At 44.0% G+C, this 21,348-nt stretch overlaps 4 protein-coding genes across 4 annotated transcripts; 1 reads left to right on the forward strand and 3 right to left on the reverse strand.

The window, feature by feature from the left end:
• Nucleotides 1-1,079: 1,079 nt before the first annotated feature.
• On the reverse strand, nucleotides 1,080-4,579 carry LOC311344981 (uncharacterized protein; the record flags this gene model as incomplete). Its single annotated transcript, XM_084469340.1, has 10 exons — nucleotides 1,080-1,165; nucleotides 1,260-1,354; nucleotides 1,456-1,621; nucleotides 1,716-1,878; nucleotides 1,971-2,162; nucleotides 2,245-2,354; nucleotides 2,452-2,556; nucleotides 2,645-2,737; nucleotides 2,845-4,326; nucleotides 4,423-4,579. The coding sequence occupies 10 exons, from the start codon at nucleotides 4,577-4,579 to the stop codon at nucleotides 1,080-1,082; spliced, it is 2,649 nt and encodes an 882-aa protein (XP_084325466.1).
• Nucleotides 4,580-5,752: 1,173 nt separating this feature from the next.
• On the forward strand, nucleotides 5,753-8,625 carry irg1l (immunoresponsive gene 1, like; the record flags this gene model as incomplete). The annotated part of the gene is made up of 6 exons (XM_084469199.1): nucleotides 5,753-5,773; nucleotides 6,126-6,180; nucleotides 6,482-6,696; nucleotides 6,997-7,089; nucleotides 7,185-7,390; nucleotides 7,698-8,625. 6 exons carry the CDS (start codon nucleotides 5,753-5,755, stop codon nucleotides 8,623-8,625), a joined length of 1,518 nt encoding a protein of 505 aa, XP_084325325.1.
• A 4,814-nt stretch (nucleotides 8,626-13,439) lies between these two features.
• glod5 (glyoxalase domain containing 5) lies at nucleotides 13,440-14,438 on the reverse strand. The gene is made up of 4 exons (XM_084469250.1): nucleotides 14,359-14,438; nucleotides 14,024-14,176; nucleotides 13,737-13,892; nucleotides 13,440-13,658 (listed from the first exon to the last, which is right to left on the reverse strand). The coding sequence occupies exons 1-4, from the start codon at nucleotides 14,413-14,415 to the stop codon at nucleotides 13,539-13,541; spliced, it is 486 nt and encodes a 161-aa protein (XP_084325376.1). The 5' UTR covers nucleotides 14,416-14,438; the 3' UTR covers nucleotides 13,440-13,538.
• A 427-nt stretch (nucleotides 14,439-14,865) lies between these two features.
• rlim (ring finger protein, LIM domain interacting) lies at nucleotides 14,866-20,941 on the reverse strand. Its single transcript, XM_084469948.1, has 4 exons — nucleotides 20,814-20,941; nucleotides 19,397-19,614; nucleotides 18,571-18,675; nucleotides 14,866-18,460 (listed from the first exon to the last, which is right to left on the reverse strand). Exons 2-4 carry the CDS (start codon nucleotides 19,563-19,565, stop codon nucleotides 16,536-16,538), a joined length of 2,199 nt encoding a protein of 732 aa, XP_084326074.1. The 5' UTR covers nucleotides 19,566-19,614; nucleotides 20,814-20,941; the 3' UTR covers nucleotides 14,866-16,535.
• Between the last annotated feature and the right edge of the window lie 407 nt (nucleotides 20,942-21,348).

The following is a 21,348-nucleotide window of genomic DNA, read 5'->3' on the forward strand; positions in this document are numbered from 1 at the left end:
ATCGTTTGCTTATCGTTCTCAAAAAACATTGGTTTTATTTTTATTTGAACTCTGCAGCAAACTAGGATTAAGATCTTCGTGGCAGGTGGCCTTGAGTGTGATATCACTGCAATATTTTCACATAGGTTCACGTTTCAAAAATGTACATAAACTATAGTCTTCCAAGCATCCTTTAGATGCTTTGTAGAGAGTCTTTGAGCACTGTCTCATTTGCATTTGGGATGAAAGTTTAAACAGAAGCGGTTGCCTGGATAGTAAATGTATCATTTTCTTATTAAGGACTTGTACCAGAACTCACTTAATATTATCATCACTATCAACTTCAACCTCAAAATATGTCATAAAAATATTTGCTGTATTATTATATTGTTGTGAAAGCCTGTCTTGGGCTAAATGTCCAATTTTGTGAACTGATATTTGAGTTGGTTGTGTTCAAGTACAACCAAAACGAATGATGTATATTCCTTTAGACGTAAGAAGTAACAGCATATCAGATAAAACAATTTATTTGTAATAAATTCCAGAATGAACAATAATATAAAGCATATACAATAGAGGCAGAAAAAGCATAGCCAAACCATTTTTAAATACATATTTTCAAGTACATTGAATTTACATCTATATCAACCCATATAATCAATCAATAAATACTGAGAACAATCATTTGACACAAATGTTTTGGTAGTTATGATAATGTAACATAAGGCAAGTTTGCTGTAAGGCAAGCATGAGTTTCCTTTCTGATATGCTTATAATGGTAGTGCCCAGTCAAGCAGATAGAACACAATGCAAAAAGCCTCAATTGCTTCACTCAATTGATAAATAAAAAATTTTGTCACGTGAAAATCACATAGTGAATTAACCTTTTACAATAAGGATTACAGTACGATGAGGTAATTTTCAATATGTGCCTCGGGTGTTGGTTGTCTGCATAGCAAAGTAAAAACAACACACATTATATCATTCTCATATTAAATTATCCCTGAGGTGAGTTCATGGGGAGAGTTCTAGAAAACAGCAAGCAAGCACACACACTCAAGATATACTCTGATAAAGACAGAATGGTTCTCTGCCATTATTCACAGCATTTGACTTTTCACTCTCTCAAAGATCTGTTGGACCTTCACAGCAGGGACACAGCCCTCCCTAATGATGCCAATGGTACCTGTGGGAAAGAAACAAATAAAGACAGGGATGGTTTAATGTGATGCAGGATCGTCACTAGGAATTTGTTGGGTCAAAGGTGGTATTTATTGTACCTTCATCTATCTTCAGGCAGTTGACCACTGTGGAGGCCACGACTTCGTTTGAGTCCCCGTCACACAAAACCCCTTGAATCTTATGTCCTAATCGGCTGCAAGCAAACAACAACAGTATAATGAATTACGATGAACAACAAAACCAAAAGGATTCGGGAACAATGGTGTAGATGTGTGGGGGCCCGGCTCCACTCACCTGAGGACCATGGAGTGGTGCGTGCTGTCTGGCTCTCCGCTTGGATTGGCTGACGTGATGGCAAGGGGTCCGGTGAGATCGCACAGATGTCCGGTGACGGTGTGGTCGGGGACTCGGATCATGATGCTGTCCGCTGTTCCCACGCGGTCATACGCCGCCCCGACACCTATGCAGGACCAATGAGAATTAAAGTCAATCCTGAAACCCTCATTCAAATCCTCTCTCCCTCCCTTACAGTCCTATCAGCAGACAAGTCCTACCCAGTTTGTAGAGCCAGTCGCCTTTGCTCACGATGCAGCTGATGCCTCCGGGATAGACGTTCCTCATGAACTCCCACAGCAGAGGGCTGAAGGGTGGCTTGGCTGCAAGCAGCTGTTCCACACTGGAAATGCAGATACAGATGGGCTTTTCTGCGGGTCTATCCTGAAACACAGTGGCCACAGAGCACACGTTTAGCATGTTCACCTATAGTCTTCTTGAAAATTATCTTTGTTCAAAGTAGGGATTCTGCATACTTTGATGTTGTAGATCTTCTCGATGGCCTGGGGATTCTTACAGGAGGCAGCCAGGGCATAGACAGTGTCAGTGGGAATACCACAGACTCCACCTTCGTCCAGGAGTTTAGTTATCTGCAAGAGGCCACTGGTGAGCCGGGATTCAGCCACAGGGCAAGGGAGCTTAGGTTTCTCCTCCTGTTTTTTCTGATCCTAAAATCATTGGAGATTTGTGGTTAATCTAATGTATTTCGTAGAATGGCATAGAACAGAATATAAAATGCTATTCACACACCTTGAGTAGGGCTTTACCCATTGGGAGCGATCTCTGTGCAAAGATGCAATTCACCAATGATGCAAGGGCTCCATATATACAGATGATAGAAAATATGGCAAGCATGGCAACTGAAATATAAACAGCAAGCATGTGAATTAGAAAATGCTTTCACAAATGGGTTGTTATAATATTAGACTTCAACAAGAAGGGGGGGGAGGTGCTTACTTTCTAGTTCATATGGAAGTTTCTCCAGAGTGGAGAGCAGAAAACACACCAGTACCACCTCCATGATTGTTGTTAAAAACAGCAAAACCAGGTTCCTATATGAGGCTGCCAAAAAGAAAAGTACATCACCAGTTAATCAAAATACTGATAAATCTATCTTTATCTTTAAAATAAGTTTTACATTTGAACTTACCAATTAGCATAAGGAATCCATTGATTACCAGGAATGCAATAGCACCTGCTGTGAACCCAGGGGCGGCCATTGGAGACAACTGGATCAGAACACCTGTAATATAAATATGTGTCACTTAAGATCAAGCCACACTGAGACTCACACTGAGAATACAAACGACAAATAAATAAACCCCAAATACAAACAAATGAATAGCCTACCTGCGAATCTAAACCAGGTCCAAGTGGCCCACACCACGGCATAGAAGAAAGGGATGACAGACCCAAATCGCCCTCCACCCCGGACCTGCACCTGGCTCACGTATCCCTGGATAACAGCTCCGGATATCAACACCCAAGGCACGGTCAGATGCAGGAAGCTTGAGTTTGTGCTGTTTGAACTGGCATGCAGCGCAGAGAGAGCCGCCACTCCGTTGGAGACGTAGAAAAGGGCGTCTGCGATCGGGTCATTTTGAGGAGGTTCCCCTGGGTCTTTGTGGTCGGATCGGCCGCAGCGCAGGATGCTTTTGAGCTGGTCGGTGGAGACGGGCTGGGGTCCTACCGGGATCAGGGACTTCTCGGCGATGGTGTTGATGAGGCGTGAGAAGGTGCCGTAGAGGGAGGCTGCGGTGAACAGGGAACAGGCCACACCGAAGAAGATGTAGTATCCATGCAGGGGGATCTGAGGGACGCTGGAGATTGTGAGCAGGAGGAAGAGCGTGTTGTGGGACAGCTCCAGGCAATCTGTGTTCAGGCTTCCCACGCAGAGCACCAAGGCTGCAGCCACAAAGAACCAGTTCCCCACCATTGCTTCCCGTCCTGAGGACACTTCATTAGCATCCCCAATTAGCACAGATGCTACAAATTCCTCCCAGGCCTTAATAAGCCAATAGGTCGCATGGAGGCCAAATTTGGTAGCGTGGTAGCAGTCTTGGCGGAGATGGGCGTAGTAGGTGGCGAATAGCTGGGCAGCGGAGATTATCGACACCCATGCAACTCCTAATGCAAAGGATTTCACGTAGCCGAAGCAGTAGAAAGCGAAGATGAATGAAGAGACAGTGTCACAGAAGAAGCCCAATGCCATTGGCTCGGCATACTTTGTGTTCTTCTTCTTTTCCTGGCCAATGCTCTGTGCACTGGCTGAGTTGGGTGTTCCAAGAAGAAGGACATTGAATAGGGGGGTCCCAAAGCCCTTCAGGGCTAGGCGCTGGGTCAGCCCTTTAACCAGGAGTGCAGCTGAGCCATAGATGGCAAAGATCAAAATGAGAAGCTCCAAGATCCCAGCGACAACTAGGGCCCAAGAGTTGGCCACCAGTGCCACTGCTTCAAAGATTAACGTGAGTGTGATTGCTCCAAACACAAAGGGCATGATGTAGTTTACTGTGGCAGAGCAAAATGCAAGGAGAAAGGAGAGGAGGATATAGGGCACCAGACCAGAAATAGCTGCTGATTGTATTGACAGAACTGAAGTGGTATTTATGTGAGACAGGTCACCCATCAGGTGTGTAGACATATTGTTCATCGTATCATATTGAGCTTCTATTGTTGGTGTGACAGCTCCGTAGTATATCCTGGTAGCACCATAACTACCCCAGAGAGCAGCATAGCCAATAAAGGCGGTTCCACTCAAATGGTCATATTTGCGAAAGGAAAGCAACCCGGCGACCAATTGGCAAATTCCACCAATCAGAATAAGGTGTACACCTACAAAATAGATGGGAGAGAACAACAATTGTTAGAATTGGAATATAGGTGGAATTATATATCATAAGTAAAAGACAAATGGGTGGGAATATTTACCTGCAAGTATGTTCTCGACCCCTACTGGTGAGATTCCGGTCTGCGCTGTATTGAAGTTTTGCAGAAGTACAAGAAATGCACTGATGCCATTGGATAACATGCCTAGAACCCCTGGCTCGCCATAGAAACTGGCTGGAAAACCGTTTGAATTTGCCATGTCGAGTTTCTGTTGACAGCCTTTTAGGTTTAAACAGAAACAATAATCACACTCATGAAACATAAATGAATAAATTGTTTATAGGGCCAATATATATTATAATTAATATATATTAAGTAACTTTGCTGATTTCAGATATATTCATGTTTCAGGTATTTTAACTAAGGGAGAAGGATCCCTTTCCATACCACATTTTTTATCTTCTATGTTATCTTAAGTATTCACAAAACACAGTTTCTCTACTATTGCCTCTCTCCTCCTCTACACAACAAGTGGGCCGGCTCTAGTAAGGCACTATTGTCATGTAAGAGGAAGGCGAGCCAAAGATTAGCAGGTGATATATTGACTCTGACTAACCCTGCTTACTGGGAGGGAAGCAGTTCTCAGCATTTAGCATTTATTCCGAACTCACAGGGAAGACAGAGATGAATAAACACAGAGGTAACGTATTTATTTAATCTGTTAATAATTAGAATTTACAAAATTCCTTTAACAAATAAATTAACAATAAAGTAATCAATTCACAATTTACATTGTTTGAATTCCCTGTATTATGTTTACCTTTATTGCCTATTTTAATGATACAAGCTTCCTCTTAGGCACATTAGTGATGTAGCTTTGGTTAAAACTGCTTGGTTTAAAGCAGTGTCTTAACACACATGACCTAATGTGATACAGGTACAGAAAATATACAAAGTGTCCTACCTGGTGAGACAAGAGTATGCCCAGGGAGCTGAAGTGATGCTTCTTATTTTGAGGTTGAGGTGGAGACTCGTCATAAATATGCTTTCCTGAGTCTGGGAGGGGTTTCATGGAAATATCTGAGAACCACCCAGTGATGGTGCTCCGTTACACCTGGACAAAGAACTCCTCCTCCTCCACCTGCTCTTACGATCAAGGTAGTGACGTGTTGACAATGATGACGATGATGAGCTTTTTTGAAACTTCTAACATTTCTTCTGGGAAAGTTTTGTGACGACAAAAAAATTAATCCTGTGTTTCCTTCCTGACCAATGAAGGAAACTGGGCTGGGCAGAGCCCTATAAAAGTAAGGTTGTCTGTCACCCAGAAGACATCACTCAGAGGCAAAGAGAACTCTCATCCAAAAGAGAGAGAAGAAAAAATAAACCAAGGGAAAAAATCAACTTTGTAAAGAAAGAACCAATCTGTGACATGATGATCTCCAAACTACAGGTAAAGATGAAAGAACTTTATTGTTAATAGGGACCTATTGCTTGGGATTTAATTTTTTTATCACATTTGGGAGAGTTGAGAAGTTGAGAAGTTGAGAAGTTTAACTCCTCTTAGTTGACACTCATCTTGAAAGGCCATCTGTGTTATCAAATGTTTCAATGTGGAGAGAAAACTAAAATAATCACCTGTTCTTGGTTCATCAGTTTAACCAGTTTATTTAATAAGATGTGTGTCTGGCCTAGTGTTTAGATTTACATATAATTACATGAAAATAACTACTATGATACGAGTAGCCAGTAACAGATTTGAAGAAAACACACACTGACTTTTGAACCATCTTTGTGTTCCACAGAAAACCATGAGGTCGGTGGGCGCTATGAGGCGCATGCATCAATCAGGAACAAAAGGTAAACATTTTTACAATCGGTGCGTCTCTTCATTTTCAACAATCTTGGACTGTTCATTCATTCACAACTGAAACCGATGACGTAAACCTGAAAGTATGGCTTACCTGTTCGACTGCGTGTCTCATTTCAACTGATTAGAGACATGAGGTCACTTAGAGCACGTCTGCTTTGATAAATCCCCTCTCTCCCCCGGGACGGAGCCCTCTCTCTCTCTGCTCCACTCTCTGGTTGCACGCACCTGCCCTCCTCTCCTTTTGTCGCTCATCTCTTATCAATCCTGCATCCCTTGGCTTCCCGCCAGCTCTCCCGGCGTCGGCCCAGCATGCGGCCGTGGAGCGGCCGGCCCCCGAGGAGACGGTGACCGCCAGCTTCGGGAGGTTCATCAGCGGGCTGGAGGCCCGGCACCTCACCCCGACCGTGCTCCGCCGCAGCAAGAGGATGGTGCTGGACAGCCTGGGGGTGGGCCTGCTCGGCAGCACCACCGACGTGTTCCAGCTGGCTCTGCGGCACTGCCAGGTGAGGTCTTCTGAAAATGGGCCGCCTCACCGTCGCGATGAGAGGCATGACCTTAGGGAACAAGGATCAACTGTTTTCATCAGCTGTTTCGTATGTGATTGCATGATGTTGGCAGCATTTCTTCGTGGTGACCTTAAAGACACCACACAGACAGATTATGGCCACGGAAAGGATTAGTGCTCGGTTAGGGTTAGCTATTTGCATCGGAAAATGAACACAATGAATAGTCGGGTTTCAGCGATGTCTTGATTTGTATTCATCTAGCGTGCTTAACAATCAGCCATCCGTTCTCTGCTTCAGGAAATGTACGCACCTGATGACATCAGCTCTGTCTACGGCCGCAGTGGGACCAAACTGTCCCCCACACTGGCGGCCTTCGTCAACGGCGTGGCCGTAAGTATTGCAAACGTGAAACTGAGTATCATTCGTCATATATTTATATTCTTAATAGGTACCAATCGCATATCATTCCCTCCTTTTTGTTGTAGGTTCACTCCATGGACTTTGACGACACGTGGCACCCAGCTACTCACCCGTCAGGAGCGGTTCTTCCAGCACTGCTGGCTGTCAGTGACATGATGCCCCACATCAGGAAGCCCAGTGGCCTGGACCTACTGCTTGCCTTCAATGTTGGCATCGAGATCCAAGGCCGACTGATGAGGTTCTCCAACGGCGCCAGCAACATCCCCAAGAAGTGAGTTGAGCACAGAAATTCCAGGGGAAGACGTTGATGAAATCTGCGGTGTTTCTTGTCTTGTTGTGCACTGCAATTCAGTAGGTCAAAGGACATCTTTTCGCCAATAGTTGCACACAGTTGAAATAGATAGATAGATAGATAGATACTTTTATTGATCCCCAAAGGGAAATTCAAGAAATGCATTTGCTCATCTGCTCTCTCTCTCTCTCTCTCTCTCTCTCTCTCTCTCTCTCTCTCTCTCTCTCTCTCTCTCTCTCTCTCTCTCTCTCTCTCTCTCTCTCTCTCTCTCTCTCTCTCTCTCTAGGTTCCATCCTCCCAGTGTGGTTGGCCCTATGGGAGGAGCAGCAGCGTGTGCTCATCTCTTGTCTCTGGACCCGTCCCAGTGCAGCCACGCCTTGGCCATCGCTGCCTCACTAGCTGGCGCCCCAATGGCTAACGCCGCCACTCAGTCCAAACCGCTTCACATCGGCAATGCTTCTCGCCTGGGTATGGAGGCTGCGCTGTTGGCATCCAGGGGTCTGGAAGCCAGTCCTTTAATCTTGGACTCTGTCCCCGGCGTGGCTGGCTTCAACGCCTTCTACGAAGATTGCACGCCTCTGCCATTGAATTTAGCCACAGATGAGGGCCACAGCTTCTTGATAGAGGATCAGGACATTGCGTTCAAACGCTTCCCCGCCCATCTGGGCATGCACTGGGTGGTCGACGCAGCAGCCTCGGTCCACAAGCTTATCGTGGGGGTGGATTCCGGAACAGTCTCCGCCTCCCAGGTCAGGGACATCCTGCTGAGGGTCCCCCGCTCCAAGTACATCAACCGGCCCTTCCCAGAGTGCGAGCACCAGGCGCGCCACTCCTTCCAGTTCAACGCCTGCAGCGCCCTCTTGGACGGGGAGGTGACGGTGCAGTCCTTCACCGCGGGCGCCATAGCGCGGCCAGAGCTGGCGGCGCTGCTGAGCCTGGTCCGCATGGAGCACCCAGAAGACAACCCCGCAAACTTTGACCTCATGTACGCCGAGGTCCAGGTGACGCTCGACGGCGGAGATGTTCTCAGGGGCCGGTGTGACACCTTCTACGGACACTGGCGTAACCCGCTGACCAATGAGAGCCTGAGGAAGAAGTTCCGGAGCAACGCGGGGGCGGTGCTGCCGCGGGAGAAGGTGGAGGGCCTGATCGAGACAGTGGAGGCTCTGGATGAGCTGCCAGACTGCACACCTCTCCTCTTGAAGCTGCAGTGAACACTTCCCTGAATCATTTGACAAGATTTTATTATTTAATATTATTTAATTATTATTTACATTTTTTAATTGGATTTGAAGAAGGTGTCGGTGTTCACATTTTACAATGATCTGTAATCATTGTCAGTTACTGTCATGTTTCAATGTGCAACATTTATCTTTGTAAATAGTATGCCTGTAGCTATGTAGAAGGACCTCTTTCAGAGAGTTTAATTTTCTATTCAAATCAGATGAAGAAATAATTTTATTTAGAATGGTATTCCGTTCACTGAAATGGATAAATATGATTTTTAATAAACGATGTCAATATAAACTCTTTGAAATGTATACGCTTGTTGTCGATATACATTCAATATGACAATGTAAGCCATGTAATAATGTTGACACTCTGTTTTCTTTATTAAATAAAACTATTCACAATTACTTTTTTCTAGTTTGTCTTCAACCACAATTATGTATTAATTTAAATAGATGGATAGATAGATAGAGAGATAGACTGTAGATAGATAGATAGATAGATAGATAGATAGATAGATGAATATGAAAGTTTATATAATTTTTAAGACGGGTTGTGAAAATAGTAATCATTCTTCCATTATTAGTTTCCACAATCACTCCTTAAAAGCGTTTGTTTCGCTCAGTGTATCTTTAATATGGATAAGGAAGCTCAGGGACATTCCTTCAGCATTGTCAGGTTCAGCACGACGGTATCAGAGTCCTCCTGGACTCACGGAAGCGGAAAAGCCCACACATTTACAGATTAACAGGTAGGCCTATGTGTGCCCTGAATAATAAACAAGAAAGATTGATCTCATTGGTAGAAAAGAGAGATCTCATTGGTAGAAAAAAAACTAACCCTACCAATCAGATCGATCTAAATATAGACTGTAGTCCACTTTCCGTACCTTAGTTTAGATTATTTTTAATTATTTTATTAGGATAAGCCCTTGAGATGTTCCATCTAGTTTTCGAGGGGGTCCTGAACAAAATAGGCTACCCCAAAAACATTACACACATACAAACAAGATAAGCAGAACAGAACAAGACAGAAGCAAACAACCAGACAACAAAAAGAGCATACAATTACAACATAATACATAACAGTGATTTATGATTGTTACTGTAATGTCAGTGAAAATGGGTGTTTCAGTAAAGAGAGAAGAGAGTGAGAAATAAGATAAAGTTGGAAAGGTGTTAAAGTCTACATGTACCGTTTGTATGAAAATCAATTGCCATGGCATGTTTAAACAGTCTGAAATGGAGATAATATTTACTGGTGAATTATTACAGTCAGTAGGTGCTTTAAACATAAAAGCTTTTTTATGTGGACTTGATGAGTTTGAATTTCATATGGGAGCTACAGTATGTTCACAAATAACACATGAAAGGAGGTATCAAATGGAAGGTGGTATAAAGGCTGTTGTGGGACCCTCTTACTGGAAGTTTAAATACATTTACAGTAAGACATGGCTTTAGGAGAACCACCAGGGGTTTATTCCCATTAAAAAGAGTAAATTACAAATGTCAAAGCAGAAGTACTGAACTACATGTTGGCAACAAACTGGACAAATAAACCAGATGATACATGATGCTTGGAAATGTTCCAAGATAAAAATCAAAAAGGTCAGACAGAAATGTGATGATTTGTCGAGGTGGCACACAGGTGCAGCCTTTCAACAGACGAAGAACGTGATACATCTCTGAGGAGACACACAAAGACACAGAAACTATTATTCAATAAAGTGATGAACTCAATTGCTATGTCATATCTATCTTAACAGTAAATCAATGTGAACACACCTGAAAGGATTTCGAACAATACACCCCTTCCTTGTTCAGTTCTTTTTATCTATATTGCATATATAAAGGGCACGCGTGAATCAATTAGAAAACGTCAAAAGTCAGTCATGAGGTCAGTTCAGTCCACTGGGCTTGTCATTTTCATTGTTAAATTTGTTTTGGTGTCAGTAGCACTGTTAAGGGGAATTCAATTGTTTGACGTCCTTGTGTCACTGTGTGGATGAAAATAGACGCTGAAACCATGACTCAATTAACAAGAAACTTAACAATGAGACAGACCTGGAAGGAACTCAAAAAACACCATCTGTATTTCATTTTCTCAGAAGGAAATGTCAAGATTATGTTAGATTTCACATCAGTGCATTTTAACAAAGGACACAGAAACAATAAATAAACTAAACTGCAGCATTTTATCCTTCAAAACAATGACCATTAATCTATATGATCAAAGCAATGGATTCAGGGGCGTAGCACCAAATTCTGGCCCCTATATACAAGAAGTCCTGATGGGCCCCCACCCCCCGCTAAAAAAATTAGGTTTTAGGCCTATTAGCAGGCAGCTAGGATGATATAGCCATTTTGTAATGCAATGACGTCTGCGGCTAACTAGCCTATATGCCATAGGTTATTATTTATCATGTAGCCTAATAACGGCTTAGTCTTAATTTTATATTAGGTTGCTTTAAATCAGTAGGCTGCTGTTGCAATATTAGCCTACTGTACACTTTATTTATCCTTTACCTTAATAAGCAAGGCCTTTCATTTGAAAGTGTAGCCGATTGTCTGCTCTTGCTTTGGGTTGTCTCTGTTCGTTTTAGCAATGATAACAGAGTTAAGAATGGGGTTTCATCTTGTGTGTTTAAATGTTTGTGATCACCTTTCTTAGAAAATAAGTTAGGCAGAACCTGACTCCTCAATATTGTCTGTACTAATACTGTCTTTCTTCACCTTTCTCTTCTGAGAGCCAGACTTCAATTTATTTAACTGTGGCTGTGACATATTGGTGCATGACATTTAGTTATGTTATTAAACTATTTGAGCAACAGTCAAAAAATACAAAAAACTTTTTTTTATTTTTCAAATTTCCCATGGGCCCCCCTCAGCCTTGGCCCAAGCTTGTCCCACTTACACCCGCAGTCTGTCTGCCCTGAATGGATTAGAAATAACAGATTATAGGATTTAAAAGCACAGCCTGTGTTTTCTTTTTTACAATCAATCATAAAGTATGCACAGTATAAAACAAAATAAAAAAACAAAAAATCCTAAAACAATAAAATATATTGCAAGCAAAAATTGTTTCCTGAAGCTTGATGATTCAGTTAAACCATAAAGTGCTACACACCTTAAAGCATAGCTGTCAAAGTCAAGGCCCGCGGGCCTAATCCGGCCCGCAGTGTAATTTAATTTGGCCCCCCAGATAATATCTAATGTCTATCAGAACTGGCCCGCCAGTATATCGCATTTCAGCGTTGGTGCACAATCAGAGAAGATTTCGTTATATCTTCATGGTGCCGTGTTAAAGATTTTGAAAGACGGGTGGTGAAATTAAATCATCAATTAGTTTCCTCAATCACTCCTCAAACTGGTTTGTTTCAGTAAGTGTGTCTCTAAAATGCAAACAGAAACTTCATTGTCAACTCTAGGTCAGAGGTAGATAACAGGTAACAGTTCCAAGTCCTGGAAACAAGCGGGAAACCCTTCACTTCCTCAAAGCCTTTTCCCAGAAAGCCCCCTGTGTCAGAAAGGCTTTAGAAACTCAGGTGATGTGGTAAAAAGAGCAAGATGGATCAAACACAGGACGTGGACCCTGGAGACCGCAGCCCCATATTATTTTTTGACTTAGCTTACCTATTCTCTATAGCTGTAAGAATTAAGCTGTGCTGGAATATTTGCTCTCTGTCCAATGAAAAAAAAAAAAAACCTGATCCCAATGGCACTGCATATCAGCTGTAACATACATCTTTCACTGTACTCAAGTTAACCCACAAAGGAAGATGCTATCAGCCACAACAATATGTGTACAAATTGCAAACATTGTGTACAACAATATGTGAACAATGCTTATGTACTGTTTGCTGCCATGTCCATATATGGCTGGTAGACATACAGACTTCCTGTGCAACGTGGATTGCAGATCATGAAATCTTTGGCACCTGTGAGAACGTGTCGGCTTTCTCCGTTTTGCAGCAAAGAAGGTGTCAACTGACAACTGACACCTTGAAATAGTAGCTTTATCATAATTTTCCCCAAATGAATGCCAACCCTTAACAATAAAGCAATGTTCACCTCTGGAAGTATTTTGAAGAGTACACCACTTTTGTGTTTTTTCTTGATTATGAATGATCCGAATAGTATTTTCTGAAAATGAATAAATGTTATGGTGCGTCACGGTATTCAAAAAGATACTGAAGCCATGACTAAATAAACAAGAAACTCCAATTGTTATATGTCATATCAAGCAAAGTGGCCGACCTGGAAGAAATCTTCAGGATTATATTCATCTTCATTCATTCATTTGTCCTTTAATTTTCTCAGAAGGAATGATGTTAGTTGGTACACAGGTGCAGTTTTCCAAAGGAAACCTCAACGTCATAAAACTAAATTGCTTTATTGTGTCCCTCATAATAATAACCATCCATCTCTCTTATCAAAGCATCGATTTAAATGAACAGATTGAAGGATTGTAATGTCACCTTTTGTTTTTTTTGGTGAGAGACCTTCAACTTGACACCTTTACAACCTTTAATAACACAATTAATAATTGATGTTTTGCTTACAACAATGAAGTGGCTATGCCTACACACCTTCTAGATCGTTTTGTAATTGAAGATTAGGCCTACATTGTCACTACCAGAAAACTTCCCATGTTTAATTAAGTACTACAAATCAACAAAAAGAAAGGGTCTGTCTTTGCCTTTATCTGGTTCAACTTCGACTTCAAATTCACCACATTAGGCCTTTTTTGTGACAATAAACGTTCATGCAAAAACAAATACAAATCAGGTTTCTTTTTATTGAGGAATCACATACAAAAATATTGATGTTTTTAATTAGTATTCTAGTTTTATGGAGGATTCTCTAAGCAGGACATTTCTCGTGGTGACGTCACATGCCTACTTGTAGATGGAGATTTCTATGAGGTTGTGATCCGGGTCTCTGAAGTACAGAGAGCTTATGCTGCCGACGGCTCCACTCCTCTCCACTGGACCCTCCTCAATCTGGACCCCACAAGCCTTGAAAGGAAAAAGGAGGGGAATATAACATGTCTACACATTACAGACTACATTCTTCAATATGCAAAGAGACAATACCTGCAGGTGTGCAGCAACTGTAGGCAAAGAAGTCTTTGTAATTAGACAGAGGTCTGCAGAGCCTGAAGTTGGATACTTGGCTTTGGGCTCAAATTCCTTGCCAACTTGGTGTAGGTTTATTTTCTGTTGCCCAAACCCCAGGGCCTTACGATCCCCCTGTTGAAACAAGACTGGCACTGTGATAGGATGCGAAAACGTGTTGGTTGAGGCAAATTCCTTTCATTAATAATCCGAGTCTGCCCTCTAGTGGAAATTAAATCAACTGTAGTAAACCCAAAACAACATACCTTGAAGGTGATCACCTTCATGCCAAGCACTGAAGAGTAGAAGTTGATGGTGTCCGGCACACTTTTCACTGTTAGGACTAAATGGTCCAGGTGACTCACTTCAACGGGACACGAACTTCCAGGTCGGGATTGTAATGTTGTTGTAGAGAGGGTCTACACAATTTTAAAATAAAATTCAGCAATTACGGTACTCTGTACACACAACCACATAGCAGTTACCCAGATGTATCGAGTCGGCTTCTCAAATGTACAACACATGTATTATTCTTCAACGATGGCAGATTAGTATTAGATCAATGACACCACATTGAATATATCAATGTATCTTAACATACCTTGACATAGGCCAAATGTAGGTTAGAGAAACGATTCCCAATCGTCCGGAGCGCCATCTCTTTTTCTTACTCACTTCCTTATCGGTCCGCTGCAATTCCAACGCAATTACCGTAATACGCTAATTCTGGTACTAGCTCAAAGGTTATACCTGATATACCTGATACAGAACGCAGAAGCCAGCATATTATATGCATTGGTGAATCCATATCTGCAGGATAGGATAAAAAGGCCAATTGTGAATATATGAGCATGTCAAACACCACCAACAAAACACCAACCTTCCAAGAAACTAAATAAATAATGTAAATAAGACCAGAATCGTTGTCCTCTCTATCCATGACTCCACAGAAAACCTGTCAAATGACATATATAACAGCCTTTATCATTTCCCAATGATATGAAACTGTAAAACATGCCAATTCATGTGGAAATATATGACCATACTGTCGGCCAATCACATCACGTTCAACTAATTGAAACAAAATACACACAAAAAGTAACAAGTATTTATTTAAGCGATCTTAACAGTCTACAATAGTTAAGGAATACTATACACATTTATATTATGGTTTGTGTTTATCTAATTTCAGGTTTCGTGTTTTTTTCTTTAAGTATTGCACACCGACATTCCAGATATGGAGCATTCACACGTGAAGCAGTACGGGAACAGAGTGAGTAAACATCTTAAGAGTCTTCTGGAAGGAAGACATTTTACACTCAAAACATCTCAGGTTAGGAATGGAAGAATGGTACACTGAGGTAGGACCTGTACCAAACCGGCACAGTCGGACAGGCCTACCGACACTTCATTTCATGTAGCTAGAGATACACAAATAGCACTTTATGCCATTACCGATTCAGACTACTTTATTTTAAAGTCTGAGAACAATTTCCAATACATTCTTTTTTACACAGCTACAAAGAATTATGGCAGTATCAAGGTGATGGGAACGAGATGTTTGAAAACAGAGTCTTCTATATTGAAGAGAACCAACACGTGTGACATCACGGGAAACATCCCATAATGTATTTTTCTGCAGAATGTAGATGGAAAGTACTTGTTCTGACCTACTCTTGATACTTGACCTTAGTAATAAAGAAAAATCAGACCCCTTATTTTAAAACCTGGTGTTAAAGTAATGCATGTATTGGAACATCTCTAATTGCAGAAATGGAAATAATTGTACATGATTGTGTATAAAGATGCAATAAGATCCCAAAATAAACTCACACATTCCAAAATAACTGTTTTGCACGTCTTGCCCCAAACACTGTACAACCTTCTACATTTGTATTTAAAAGAATTCAACAAGCTTTGACATTTGACAGTTCATGCCTCTCAAAAAAATATTGATACTTTCTTTCTTACATTTGACATATGAAGGGAAATTGACAGTTCATAGCATCCTTTAGGAGTTCCATGTCCAAGTAGATGTTTAATCAGCTCCGTGTAAATCTGAGTATTTATAGATATGAAAAACTATGGGATACTCTGATTCATGACCCATATACTCCAATCTCACTCCCGTCGCTCTCACAACCAAAACACCATTATATTGATGGAAAGTATCTCTTCAATTTTTTTACTTTTTACTTTCAGGCGATGACTCTTCTTAACTGCATGCAGTGAAAAAATAGTTTCAAAACACTTTCAAACTTATGGGAATAAATAATAGTCACGGTCTATTAGGCACATATGAGCGCTAATACAAAATATTTTATAATATGAAGTGCTGAAACTACAAGCTGGTTTGTAGTCCCTGTAAAAGTTATTCTTTTGTCATTAAGAGACAAAAATGACAAAACCTGGGATAGAGCGCCTTGGCTTAGGACAATGGGGAAAAGAAGCGGATCATTAAGAGTAAAAACAAAATTTTGGTTAATAAATACCGGAGATGCACCGCCGCCTAACCATAAGACATATCCGCCGACACTAATCTGCCGAGCATCCGGAGCCACCACTCATCACTGCATTTGGGGGGGGATGGGGGATGGGGGAGGGACACAAATACGTGGGGGGAAATAAAATTAAAATAACCAAAGCTGGGGAATAATTTCCCAACCACCTGTCACAGAAATTAGGCATTAGATACCCTAACTGAAAGAGGAAAGCCTACACGACTCTTCAGAGTGCCACCGCCCCGCTGTATCTACAATGCAGCTCCGTTACGTTACATTAAACCACACTCTCCCGGTTGGCCGACACAAGCACAGCCCGGCGGCAGATGGGACAGGTGGAGTTCTCCGAGAGCCAGCGGTCGATGCAGTGCACGTGGTACTCGTGGGAACAGGGCAGCTTACGCAGCTTGTTGCCCTCCGCGTACTCCGTTATGCACACGCTGCAAGTCTTCAAGGCGTCACTCTCGCCAAAGTTACGCATAGCGAGGTTGTCGATCTGCTCTTTGGTCAACCCCTGCGGCTGGTCCTCGTCGTCGTCGTTGAGGAGGAAGAAGTGGGCGAGCCGGAGGAACGGCAGAGAGCTGGGCTCCTCCATGCTGATGGGGGGTCTGGGCCGAGCCCTGAAGCCCCCGGCTCCGCCACCAACCCCACCTTCCCTTCCGGCCGGGCCGGAGGTCAGGCCTTCCTCTAAGTCCCTCTCCGCTGTCCGAGCCTCCCCTGCACTAACGGCACCCACGGGTGGCTCCTCTGCCGCGGGCGCGCTCGCGCCTTCCGGGTTGTTGAGGATCTCGGTCGGTTCTGCGGGTGTGCCGGCTCCGCGATTTGAGTCCGAGGACTCAGAGTCGGAGTCCATGAGGTAGCTGAGCTCACCGAAGCCGGTCATGATCTGACGGATCATCGACTGGAGCGCCATGGAGGTGGCCTCGCCCAGGCCGGCGTCGGAGATCCTCCGGATGGGGATGCGGATGGTGCTGACGTAGGTCCTCACGCCAGCGCGCTCCGAGCGCGAGAAGGTCCTACGAAAGCCGCCCCGCTCGCTCTCGTACAGGAAGGTATTGTTTGAGTTCTGGGAACGGGAGCGCGTGCGGTTCGCAATGCTGTCTCTTTGGCGGTACTCGCCTGGCCGCACGCGACGCACCTGGAGGTCCAGCATGATGGTGGGAGGCCGCCGGCCCCCTGCCCCCCCTTCTGCACCCCCGGCCTCTCCTTCTGGAGGTCCTGCACTCGGGGCCTCCGTCGCGGGCGGCGCCTCGGCCGCTGCCGGCTGCGCTTCGTACTCTGGATTGCTCTGCCTAGTGGGCACGTGTTGTCGAGTCCTAGAGCTGCCCTCGGCAGGGGCCACAGGGGCCGGGATGGGGCGGGGGGGATGGCGAAGGTGAGGAAGACCGTCCAGCCGTTCCAGGCTGAGAGGGGAGCGACTCCGGGCCGTGCGAGCCCTGGTTCTGCGGGGTTCTGGACTGGGGCTGCGGGCTCTCCTTTGTGCTCGACGTTGGGGGGGGCTAGGGGGGGACTGGACTGGTGGCTCGGTGGGGGCAGGGATTGAGGGTTCTGGTAGCACCTCCTGCATCACAGCATCTTCTAATACAGGCTCTGGCTCCACTATGACGGCCAACTCTTCTACGACTGGTTCTTCAACCACCTCCTCCACCTCCATGGACACAGCCTGTGGCTCCGGCTCAGCCTCGGCCTCAGGCACTGGTGGTGCAGGCACCGGCGGTGGAGGTGAAGCTGGTGCACTCACCCCTGCTGCAGGCACTCCAGCTGTAGTCACACCTGCTGCAGTTACACCTACTACAGGCACCCTTACTGCAGGCACACCTGCTGCAGGCCCGGATGCTGTAGTCACACCCGCGGCCGTCACCCCTACTGCAGTCACGCCTGCTGCAGGCCCCGCTGCTGCAGGCACCCCGGCTGCCGTAAACTCCCCTTGGGCCCCTGGAGCGTCCGGGGTCTCCTGCCCGCCCTCCGCCGCCGCTGCCGCAGCCGCCGCCGCCGCCGCCTGCTGCTCGGCCAGGTTGCGATTCACGTTGATTTCTAGACTGAAGCGGAAGTCGCCGCTGTTCGGGTTGGTCTGGCTCACGGCCCGCCATGACTGGTTTCCGCGGTGACCACTTCTCGTTGTGTTCCCCGTGCGCCGTACGGTGTTCAGCCAGTCCAGCAGCGTGTCACCGTTGGAAGAGTCCTCTGAGCCCCCTGGGGTTTCTATGGAAATATGGAAGGAGGGATTTTTTAAATATATTTTGGCTGGATGATTTTTGTTAATTTCAACCACTTAAAAAAAATAAAAAAAAAAAAAACTTTTGTAGACTCACCACCAGTGGCTTCTCCAGTTTCAGTGCTGGGGCTGCTATTCGGTGGCTCTGGACCATCTTTGATTTGTTGAAGTCGACTCAAAAGCTCATCTTCTGTTACCTCACCTAGGGGGAAAACAATGTTATTTAAATGTTTTAATTAAGGATTGGTTGTCTTAGGTTTCATCTGCAGATCTCACACACAAATGCCATTGAGAGCAAGCTACGGCACTTAACAGGAATGATCTGTCAATGTGTCTGTAGACTTGCCTGACATATGTACTGCAAACATTTCCAAAAAAGGATTACAAATGTTTCTAATGGATTGGCCTGTAAAGCAGTTTGGTCTTTTGTTGTGCACAAAAACCGGACATTACTGAAAGCCACCAGGCTTACCAGGACAAGCCACTGCCCATTCAAAGCTCTCTCCTTGCACGTTGCCTTGCTAAAGGATGCTTGGAACTTACATTCCCCCTCCCACTGTCCTGGGATAGAAACGGACGGTGTCTTCACTCAGTAGTCCACAGGTTGCTGCTTGTTTAGCATTGTGTCAGTGTACTAAAATCAAAGACGTGTTTCCGTAATCAAATGTCCATATAAAATAAAACTATTTAACTAGAAGATGACGACATGGTAATGCAGAACCCAGGCTGTTGCAATAGCTTACTGTGAATGTGTCCTAGAACTACGAATACATTGATAGACAGACGACAGTGTCACAGGCCTGGTGAGTACATGCCTCTGGTTTGTTTTATGGCCCATAATCATAGCTCATCTGGAGTTCAATTCTACACATGACCACATGCTCAGTTTCAATATTTGGCACCATCAGGTCAGTGTTTATTACCTGGGGTGCCCAAAAGGTTGTTGTCTCTCATGAGGCGATAATCCTCATCACTAAGATTATTGACAAACTGGTAGAAGGCCTCTTCCCTGTCCAGGCGGTCCAGCTGTCTTCGCCGCTGTGATTCTGACTGGTCACTGCCACTTTGCTCTGAGCCGTCAGACCCCTCCATCGATACAGAAATGGAGAGAGGTCAAGGTTCCGCAACCAGGATCCAGTTACTGTGGGAAAGAGCAACAATTGTGTCATTTCAACACATGCTGTATTGTGAAACTGAGAAATGTCATCAGCGATGAACCCAGGATCTACTGATGGTTCATATTCACAGCAGAGACATGGCAAACATTTGATGATGTAAATAATGATGTAAATAATGATATAAAGAAGTATCGTTCCAAGGTTTGTACAAAGCATGGATGAATCATGGACTACATCACACTGTATATGCACGTACCCGAATTAAGCCTTCGTCCCGTTAAGCTTACCCATTTTACAGCATTTTCTGGTTTACAGAAAAACAGCACCAGGTTCTTAATTACATTCGGATTTGTAATGTGAAATAGATGACCAAATAGATCCAGATATAATGCGATCTGAAGTCAAATGTATGGAGAGCCTACTACCCCAGCGCAGGCTCTATCGTTTGTTTACAACATACAGACTAAATGGATATCGCAACATCACAAACACATGCACACGTGTATGGCCTAACTCGACTGAAAGACGCATAGCCAGTTATCTACTGAGTCTGAAGGCCCTGTGAGACAAGGAATTGGTCGTAATTGAGGAAAAAACACAAAACAAAATGGCATCATCCAACCAGCCATTGCTACGCTAATGGTTTAGCCACCTAGCTTAGGTTCTCAGCCCATAGTAAGTTTCTAACGCATTAGCTGCTATTAGCTAGCACAACAACCCGTTCCCACAGCCGTTTCCGAATAGCTCAATATAAAACCCTTCAATACATCTACTTCCACAACGTTATAACACAGCCGACACGCCAACGATCCGTCGTTTCAAGTGGGCTACCTGGTTATATTCAAGGGAGCCATACGAGCCATCAACCTGTAACAACCCAGGAGCTACCCTGGAGTTAGCGTAGCGGTGCTACTCATCTGTGGCTAAAAGGTGCAACTTGGGGACGAGCAGCTGTTCGCACCAACGCATCCCGGGTCTTTAAACTATAACACGTCATCGGCATGGGTTGTGCGGAAGACACGGCCGAATTGGCCTCAAGAAAAGCCACGGCGTTGCTCTACAAATACATTATTAAAACGTGTTAGCAAGCGTTAGCCGAACTAGCGACGTCAAACAACGCTAATGACGATGATGACCGCTACCTTAGCATTAGCCGGCGAACTATTGATCATTTAATACATAATAGAGTGTAGCCGTGTGGAGCAAGTGGTGTCCATGTTACCTGTCGAGTCTGCGAGTGCCTTATCTGGACGTACTTCAACGTGGTTGCTAAAAAAAAAACACTACGGATTTCGCTTGGATAATAGTGGGCAATCTCAGGAGTCCATTTTCTCTCGTATAAAGCTTAGCAGTGATATTCCGGAAACTGGGGGAGAGCATGAGTATGGAAGGAGATGTTTGTTTCGGAATTCTGGGTACTTTCACTAAACTATAGCGCCACGGTGCGGCCGTAAAATAGAATGAGTATGTGACATCGACACGCTACTGCCATGGATGACAATGGAACAAGCTGAACATAGGAGATAGACACACGTTAAATAATGATTTAAATAATGGTAGAATAGCTTGCATTTGAAACGAACTGATTAGACCTAATACAATCGTCAAATATGTCACAAGAAATTGATTGATTTATACATTTCGTAAATTATATATAGGCCTATTTGTTTTGGAAAAACGTATGGCAAATCTGAATTTTCTGGTGGACATAGAATGTGATATTCTTTAGTCTTGAGTTATTGGTATTTTCATTGTAC

This window comes from Micromesistius poutassou, assembly GCF_964030765.1.
Source record: "Micromesistius poutassou genome assembly, chromosome: 6".
Taxonomy (NCBI): domain Eukaryota; kingdom Metazoa; phylum Chordata; class Actinopteri; order Gadiformes; family Gadidae; genus Micromesistius; species Micromesistius poutassou.